Raw genomic sequence first — 10,158 nt, forward strand, 5'->3', positions numbered from 1 at the left:
TCCGCTTTAAGCAATCTTGTTCAATTGTTTTCTTCGTTGTTGTAATAAATAATTTATTATTTTTTGCTATTTTTACTGTTTGCATGTTGTTATAATTCCCACCTTCTTTTTTGTCCCCGAATTTCCTCCCAAAAGTATGTTCATCGTATCGGCATCCTCGCAGAATCACGTTATAGGATAAAACGGTACTTGCCATTCATACTATAGATTACGCATAGTGCAAAGTCTATTTTCTCTGAGAATATTTACTAATTCATTATGCGTTATGCAACAAATGATTGCGTGTAATGATGCGTTGTGTAAGTTTATACATAATAAATATATATGTATACAGGAGACGTAACGGTTTATTTGCTTGGCGTCTTCTACCTTGCGCTTAGATTTCTTCTATACTCAGCTTGCCGGTACTAACTTTTATAATAGACAAATCAACTATACAAAAAAAATGATTTCAAATGTCAATGCAGTTTCGAGCAGGTCTATAACTGTAATTTTAGACACGGGAGTTAAAGTACGGAGCAAGGAGATTTACGTTTTAGATAATCAAACCGATAAAAGCGAACTATAGAACCTAAACCGAAACAAAGGCGTTACATCATCGCAACGCTCGCGACCGAGACGACAACGTGCTTCTCTATTGCTGGTGGCGAAAAACGGAAAGAAAAAAATTGTTCGACACCGTAATCAAAAATTAAAGATGTTTTCGCGAAAGGAAATGCGGTCAGGGCGTGAGTCAGGCAAGGCAAGGAAAGAAAGCCAAGGCAACGCTATTTTTCCCGTAAAGACGGACGGATGATCGGACGCATACGGACGAACGAACCAGTGAACGGACGGACAGACAAGCAGGCAAGCAAGCGAGCGAACGAACGAACGAACGAACGAACGGAGTCTCTACTCATACCCAGTCGGGCAGCCGGCCGGCTCCAAAGCAATAGCTTGGCAACATCGCATCGTACACCGGAGGATCTATATCCCGAGCTGGCGCGTCGCATCGCGTCGCGGCTCGGTTCGGCTCGGTCTTGCTCGGCACCGACCACGTGACTTATTACATGCTACTCACTATTCGGCAGACATCGGGCCGATTTCGTTTACTTCTTTCTATCTCTATCCCTTTCTCTCTCTCTCTCTCTTTCTCTTCGACCTTTTTGCACTTCCTCCATGGTCTCTACGTGCTATCACCACTTTGTATCTAGGAATCTAGCCTTATCGATCGTCAGCTCGATCGATTCCTTCAGCGCACTGCCACAAGCTGTTTCCGCGTTCCTCCGACGAACGGCTGCATACATCGTCGTCGAAAGGAACTTAAGTACGATAATCGTGACACAGATTCACCAGCCATCACGCGATCAACGATCCTGAATAGGATTCTGGCCTAATCCTGATATCCTAACTCGCGGGGTCGCGAGCCGCGGCTTTAATTACTCAGTTCGCGTAGAGTGTAATGACTCGGATAAGTATACGGTCGCCGATGATGAATCAATGATATAGTTGCACGAGTCTGCACGCCCACGCCGCTACGAGCCAAGTTTCTATTTCGCTACATGTGCCTCGCACGCGACTCTCTCTTTCTTCAACCGCGATCAGTCGGACACCACGGCACGCCGCCGTCCGAGACGTGCCGCGGCGCGCTTGTCCACGTTCTATCTTATGTTTCGCGTGCCTCTACAATTTCCTCCGGTGACGACCTGCTGTATATGTACACGTCTTGTTTTTCGATACGCTATTGCATCTCGTTTAATACAACAGAATTGATACGTAGGAGACACGCGAGTTGAGGCTGCCCGCCGCGTTGTTTATCCTTCGTTCCCGACGAGCCTGAAAGCGAGTCAAGGAATTTGTTCTGGAGGCTGTTATTTTCGTACGTACCACGGCGTAGCACGGAGAACAGTTCCTAAGGTCTTATTTACGAGCTAATAAAACATATCGTCGGAGGCCGATTACGAGCTACATAAAGGCATTATTACTTAAAAGTGTCCTTTTACCCGACGCGAACGCGTTTCCTGTGAATTATAATCCTCAATATCCGCGTTGTATCATGTTGTTTAAAATACAAAATATGAGTTATGGAAGATAAATCCCGTATCCGTGAAACGACACACTCGATAACTACTTCGTTTTATTCTCCCTCGCTTCTATCGTCCAGGAAACTGATTCTACACTTTAATAATGCAAAAATTCATCTCTACACGCACCGGAGTATGTACATATTTAATTATATAACAGATGTTATTTGCGAGAACAAGAATCGCGCGTAAACTCTATAAGCTTATAGTCTATCTACAGGGTAAAGTGTACTCTATGCATCGAACGTGTAGTACACAGCGATATCGCAAATTTACGAAAGGAGGTAACTTGTTTTCATCGGCAATCGCAGTTCGAACCGAGATTATGGATCTCGTTTATCCTATACAATAGAATAAGGTCCGTTACGTGAGAACGCTTTAAAGTTTCGTGTCATTTGTTTCAAGTTAAGTCCATTGGTTGTTATGCAAGTATGCATACTGTGTATCGATTGCGAGTAGAGAGCAAGGGAAAATTATTACGCAACTCCTTATCGAAGCAGTTGTCTAATAGTGTCTAAAAATGTTACTATCGTTTCCATACTGATGTGATAGCCACCGTCCTCATCCGCAGTCCGCGGACAAGAATGTCGGCTTTGTAACTACGTGTTACGCGGTATTCTTCCTACGCTCGTGCAATAGGAAAATCGTTACAGATACAATGCATAACATTGAACAGATTTCATGTCCTTAGAAGTTCCATGCTGGAATCGCACAGATGCACGAACGTCAAAGTGTTTGGAATTTCAAATTACCGAGTTGAATTAAACAAGTGACCTTTTCTTCGATGATATGAGCTAACTCACAATAAATTGCTTTTATCTCTTAGAAGGAATAAACTTCTCTTTTATTACTTAGTAATCGAATTTACTAATCTCCTTTAATTAAGTCATACGATTGTATATTTATTTTACGAAATTTTTATAACTGTTATAACGTCCTAATTTCTATATTCGTCATTGAGATTTTACTTTAAAATTTGAATCTTCGTAAAACTTTGTACATAATACACTTAACTGTGCCCCTAGGGCTAGGCAAAGTGTTAATATTGATAGAGCCACAAAGAAGAAGAGACAAGCAGCGAGATAGTTTTAGGCGGCCTATATGTATGTATAACTGTGTATAGCGAAAGGGATAAGAAAAAGAAGAAGGTATCTACCTTCTCAGGTAGACGAACCTCGAGTTAGAAACTGGGAGAAGATTGCAAAAGGTTTCCTTTAGAAGAAAGAGAAAAAAAGCGAAGAAAAAAAAGAGGAGCAGCAGGTGTCGGCACAATTCAAGCTTCCAAAGGGAGAGAACTCTTAAATTTTTTAACTCAAACATAACGACGGGTGATACACACCATTCCTTTCTTCTTTGCTCATTCTTCGTGAGAAGATTCTGTGTATTTCCGTGCATGCGAACGGGGACACGAAACTATTTGAGACATTACGCGTGAATATGTTTATGTCGAATATTAAACGGCTAATATATGCACACGAAAGCGGCTTTCGTGCAAAAGAACAGCTTAGACCGAAGCTATTTTTAACTACGTTCTGCAAGCGTCCACCAAGTTATTTTCTATGGAAATCACATTTGGATTTCTGTCAGAAATATCGTAGAACAAAGCATGCATGTTCCGAGAAAATTTAATTCACTCATTGGTTAAATTCGTTTACGGATAAAGTATGTAGTTGTTTCGAAAACGATAAAACGCTTTGACGTAATAAATATATCATTGTAAATTACATACTAATGCAGCAAGATATGCACCGTCTTACCGTAATAAATCGGAATGTCAAATTCATTTTACATCGTTCAGTAAAGTGAGACACATAAACCGCAATCGGACTATAGGTCGGTCCTCGGTGACCTTCGAAACATCTCCACTAAATCAATCTTGCCATCTCATTGTAACCCGAGCGAGACATTACAAACATACCTCGCTTCAAATGATTCACGTTCAGAATTAGCTACGCATGGCTTCTTATCTCAAACGTGCATTAAGTAGAAAAATGAAAAAAATAAATTCAATCGCAAAGCATCATTTTAAATATGCGAAAATTATATGTACTTATATTAAAGTATGCGGCAGTTTACGAAGTTTCAAAACAAACGACAACATGAGAACGAGGGAAGCATGTATAAAGCTTTCGTCTCTGTAATTTCGAACTTAAAAGGTTAATAGCTCTAAGCAACTATAATAGTAGTTCCATTTATACGTTGCATCTTAACCGCGATCACGGTGTAGGAAAGAAAGGTGGTCCCGAGGACCTTCCACTACTCTGTACTGATTATTTCTTAGTCATTGAGCTATATAAAATATATAGCTCAATGATCTTAGTTATACGTTGTGTCGATTGGTGACGCAAAAAAGGGTGGAAAGTTAGTTGCTGGATCGTCGGGCGAACGGTGTAAGTGTAACACACTAGTGTAAGAGAGACCTTACACCGTGGTGAGGTGTAATGTTTCCCTTTACGACACGAATTCCTCTGGTAGATCCTCACGGAATTAGAATACAATCTACACAAAACCAGCAATGCATGGAGATAGTCCTTGGGACCACCTGTCTTACACCATAATCGCAACCTACATAATTTGTACCATGTGCAAATATTGCACGTACACCTACGCGTGAGACACGTACGAATCGAGATAATAAAATGATAATCTTGGATGCGTGACTAAATAAATAAATAAATGATACTACGCATACTCAAGGGTGCGTGACATCTAGGCTTGTGTGTATACGAACGAATTTTGACGAACGCTTCTTTGAAAAGTTAAGGCAAACGAGAGAATTAAAAGAAGAAATGACTTACCCTGCATTTTCAGCGGCAGCAATGGACATGTGCCTCCTCTCATCGAGGATGGCTTTGGAGTCAAACTGCCGAGGGAGATCCGTGGTAATGAGTTAAGAGTCACAGTCGAGTGTTCTCTTTTGCACGATCTGCCACCACCACCACCACCACCACTCCCTTTTTTTCACAACACCGCCGCACTAGCAACAATGCGGATTTCCACTACCGACTATCGAAATGAATGACACCACTATTAAATCACCACTGACACTTCTTTGAATTCGTCAATTTCGTCAAATTGTTTTCTCTTTCTTCACGAATAACTCACGTTAACGCTGTCGGACGATCATATCCGGAGAATCAAGTACGTAGCGATTCGCGAGTCCACGAAGTAACGAGTAAAATAAACGCGATAATTCGTTTCACTCTCGGTCACTTCTCATCCTCGGCCCCGTGTATCGTTAAGAGTAATGAAATAAATCAACGAAGACGGATAGTTTCCCTTCCTCGACCGACGCTCGCTGGTCGAACACGCGTTCTTAATCGCATCGTCCTGCCGTGCGTCTTTTCTTCGTTTACAGACATTCGGGGTCGTCCTATACGATGGAACGCTCACGTCACCGCGACGAGATCACTGCCACGAAAAAAGAAAAAACAATACCGAGGTTAAGTACACTTTATTTTTTCTCTCACTCCGATTTTCTTGGCACTTCGTATGTACGACTCTTCTTATCGACCAAGTATCGTCACCGTCGTTTTCTTCTCGCCCTCGAATTCACTTTTCGGTACGCTTACTTTCTCGCTTCCTCACGTGCCACATGAAACATCGCGTCTTCCCATTAACCACACACGTGATATACCGCGACAAGTAATAAAAACCTTAAGCTTTCCTGCTTTCTTTTAACCAGTCGTTATCGCTGCTCGAGAATTTTCTATCCATTGTTCGATAACAGGGATATCTTCTGTTCAGCGAGAAATACAAAGAGGAACACGATTCCAAGAAGAAAGCTCGCAGATGTTTCAAATCAGAAAATGATAGTTTTAGTAACTGCTTTGAATCATCGAAAAGTCTTTTTTCTTCCGGATGAATTCTTCCTGCGTGGAGTCTTGTGAAGTTCTTCGCAATGCTTCTCCTGTTAATAGAAAGAAAGAAATTGAAAGGCCACTTTGTTGCAAATAATAAGCACAAAGCAGTGAATGTTTTGCGTACAGTAACTTCTATTAATATTCGACCACTTCATTTTCTTTAGGATGTCAGGTCTGGTTTACCTTATAATATGTAAGAAAAAATTGATAAAAATTGCTATTCATCAGAATCTCCCTTTTCAAATTTGTCCAAATATTAATAGGAGTCACTGTACATAATGGACAATAGATTGTATACTAATGTATAACTTTGGAATGACATCCGATCTACCGTACCCTGAATGACGATTAGCCTTAACTTATAACACAATTTTTCACTTGCAGCGCATTTAAAAACACAATGATATTTGAGAAATCATTTCCAGTAACACGATTATTATTTTCACTGCGCAAATGATAACACAATAGAATAATATTGAAACGCAATTGCTCACTTGATGTATTCCAGATTAAATTATTATGAGAGTGTATTATGACTATCCGATAATTTGTCGTCACTTCATACATGTGACTGGGTCATTTTAATACATTCGATAACTATGCATGCATTCCCTTTAACAAGATTATTTAACAAGATTACGATGTATGTATTAAACTCATTTAATTGAAACTAGTATTAATTGAACTTTCTTTTCATTATGAAAACTGCTTATCGCTATCACAATGTCGGGTATCACATGGCGTCGTACTTGACGCACTACATACTAATACAATGGTCCGTGCATGCGCATGTCCACACCCCATTCTACTTCCAAACATATGTATGTAGACCGAGGCACGTTTAGGAAAAGTTGATCGATATTGTCGTCGACGCTTACGTTCTCTACGGGCACTACTTTCTCGTGGAATTTCAAGATTCGTCAGTCTGCTTGACAGCTCGAGATAAAAGCGAGAAAATGGATTTTTAAAGGCATCGAGACAACTGACCCACGCGACAGTGTTCCGAGTGAAAAGAAATGTTGATAAAGATGAGACCGGATTTTTTCTACCACGAACCTGAATTCTTTACAACCGAACATTCTACAAATCACTAACGACACACATTTTTGTGAAATAATTATATTAAGCGAACAAAATAAATGTTTACTTGCGTTTGTGATTTGTTTATTTATCCCATCCACTCGCTAATGGCAGCTAATTATCGAAACGCATACTCGATGTATCAAATAAACGAACAAGGATTGAGAACACGTAGCGAAAGCAATGTTTGAGACGACTGATTGAATCGAATCGGGAAATAAATGAGATACGTTTGCAACTCTGTAATGCGAAAAGTTATTCTTACCAATGATTCGCGATAATACGGAGGGAAAATGTTTCGTTTCATTGTCAGTTCGAGTAGAAAGCTTGTCACGCGTGGAGCGCAACCAAAAAAAGCGAGGAAATATGCGCGGAGCAGACACGGCGCGTACAGCGAAGCGCGACGAACTTGACTCTCAAAGCGGTGGACCGTCCGACAAGTTAATAAAAACGGAACGCCGAACACAGAGACCCCACTTTCTTATTATCGCACGAGCAAGGTACACCCGCAATCGTGTCACGCGTGCACACTTCCATATTCACAATAGAGGTTCACGTAATGACACGAAAATGCTTACATGTAATAATGATAATAATACAGAAAAATTATATTCTACACTCACTGGTCGGTTTGACTGCGACGAAACTTGTTTGTTCATCGAAGTTCCTTCCACTTCAAGATTCCTTGTTCGATTTCAATTTCACTGATCAGACCGAACGGATCAATTTCCCCTTCTTCCCTGTATCATTCGTAATCTCCAAAGAAGTCTCCTCCTCGTTTAGTCTCCTTTTTACTAAGTTTTCTTTTCACTCTGAAAGTTCACGCAGGTTCTGAGCACAGCTTCCAGTAGAAAAACACAACGGGGCGCCACGAGATGTAGCTACTTCGCTCTCACTCTTTCCTGTTCTCCTTTATTCTATTTCATAGCCTTGTTTCTTCTCTCACACGTGTCGGAAACGCGAAATCCTTTATAAAGACACAAAAACGCGTAATTCGAGAAGATCGATAATTAAATGTCTCAAACGAAAAAACATCAGCATTTTCACTGTACCGTCCTCTTATCTCCGCTATCATTGCGCGATGTTTTATAAAGGGCTCATAACTTGTTTTTATTATTCAAGCACAGTGTATACAAGTGTGAAACGTCCTCTTTACACTTCACCCCCGTTCTTTAATACCGTTTCTTTACGATGCAACATACACATGTGCGCACCTAGGTACGTACATATACGCGTATGCATACTCCCTTTCTTTCTTATCTCTGCGTTTCCGTTCTTTCTCCTCCGTCTTTCGCTATTTCACTGTTTGTCTCTGCCTCGTTCTCTATCAATTTGGCCGTGTGCACGACCCTGTACGTATTTGTACGTAGTACACGCAGTGCGCGCAGTCTACGTAGACTGTCCGTGTTTAAGTACAGACACGAGTGGTAGGCGCGCGCGCGTCTGTGTTTGCGTTCGTGTGTGCACTTGATTAGCCGTGTGACGTCAGGGCACGATTACATCGCTCGCGATTGTCACTTAAATCGACGAGTAAAGCCGCACTGGAATCCAGGTGGGAAAGGCGGTCGAAGACATTGGAACGAACCTCAAACCGCGAAACAACGGACGATCCGTCGCGCAACGGTTAAACGCGGCGGCAAGCTTTCGCGCAAACCACCCGCGGTATTCGTGAAACGACTGACTCCATGCAACGATTGCAGTCGTACAGAAGACGGGAGGTGTTCCGCTAGGTGGCGGTACCGTGTATCGCGAGGGGGCTCCGGCGGCCGTATTGCGCTCCGCGTACCGCAACTCATCGAATCAACCCGAACACGCACGATCTCCATCGAACCGTACCGAATACTTACGACCATGCACGAACGATTCAATATCAAGTGCACGATCCTCTCTCTTTCTCTCTCTCTCTCTCTCTCTCTCTGTTCTTAATTTCCCACAAACTTCGACGTGACCACGACCACGACGCGATAGCCACATAGAACGAGACGAATGACAACGCGTGTTCCCGACAACTTTATTTATACCCTTTATCGGTTTACACAATGATGTTTGCCTGCATTCTTTTCTGCTTTATAGAATTTACTTTAAGAATCTTTATTAACGTCGTGATCGCTTTATTATATTAGCAAAAAGTACGTATAGACGCACAACTATGTATATGCAAAGTAAATAATACAAATTCCTAATAGATAAAATAATTCTGTTTTGCTTACTATATTTGTCCATGTGTTCAATTTATTACACACTATGTGAATTATTCTTATTAACCAACCGCATTTTCTTCTTTATTTATGTACGTTGATAAAAATGGTAGGATGTCGGGACATTTTTCTTGCGCGAAACGTTCTATATTCTGTTTGCTATTAAACAATGATAAATTCGTGCGCGGTATTAGCAGTTTGCAGACGGATATCGAACGAGCCGTAAGTGCCTTATGTAAAGCAGTGTAACCGTCTGCATCTTTCAAATTAGGATTTGCGCCGTACTTCAACAGAAGTTCAACGACGTCAGGATGATTTTGTACAGCTGCCCTGTGCAGCGCGGCGGCTTGTCCGCAACGCGTCTGTGCATTCGCCTGTGCATTATTTTCCAAAAGTATTTTGCAAATTTCGTAATGTCCGTTTCGAGCTGCATAGTGCAACGCCGTGTATCCGGCTGAATCCTCCGCATTAACCGAAACGCCTTTCCTCAATAACGCCTCCACACGATCCAAATCGTTATACTGCGCTAAAAAGTGCACGAATACCGTTAATCTCAGAGACATGCGTATACTGCAAGATAATATGATTAATAATTAAATAAACTGAATTATTTACCCGCATACCATATACCGCGTTCGAATTCCATTTCATTAAATGATTGCCGAACACCGATAGTGTTATTTACATTGCAGCACATATTATGATCGTGGCTATTATCCTGTTCCATTGTTTACTGTAGATACAATTAGCAGCCAGATAATACTTTCCTATCACGTAATTAAAAAAATAAATGTTGCTAATATCGTCGAATCACATTGAGAAAACAGTTTTCTACTGCAGTTATATATTTTTCAATAAATATTCACTTTCACAATATGCAAAAAGTGTATTTCGTTAATACAGTTTTTGTGTGTACAATTTAATAAGATATATGAATATCGAATTTAAATATGA

General features: G+C 41.0%; 1 protein-coding gene across 3 annotated transcripts in view; it reads right to left on the minus strand.

Annotated features, from left to right (window-relative positions):
• Nucleotides 1-9,186: 9,186 nt before the first annotated feature.
• The window catches only part of LOC108625151 (ankyrin repeat domain-containing protein 39), a 6,375-nt gene continuing 5,403 nt past the window's right edge, over nt 9,187-10,158 (minus strand). For all 3 annotated transcript variants that reach the window (XM_018024922.2, XM_018024920.2, XM_018024923.2), the window contains exons 2-3: nt 9,820-9,971; nt 9,187-9,730 (exon numbers count right to left, since the gene is read on the minus strand). In XM_018024922.2, coding sequence (XP_017880411.1) covers nt 9,267-9,730; nt 9,820-9,931 — 576 coding nt within the window. In that variant the 5' untranslated portion in view covers nt 9,932-9,971 and the 3' untranslated portion in view covers nt 9,187-9,266. The remainder of the gene's footprint in view (nt 9,731-9,819; nt 9,972-10,158) is intronic.

The sequence above is a fragment of the Ceratina calcarata genome, unplaced genomic scaffold, assembly GCF_001652005.2.
Source record: "Ceratina calcarata isolate Rehan_Ccalc_2016 unplaced genomic scaffold, ASM165200v1 scaffold349, whole genome shotgun sequence".
In the NCBI taxonomy this organism is placed as follows: Eukaryota; Metazoa; Arthropoda; class Insecta; order Hymenoptera; family Apidae; genus Ceratina; species Ceratina calcarata.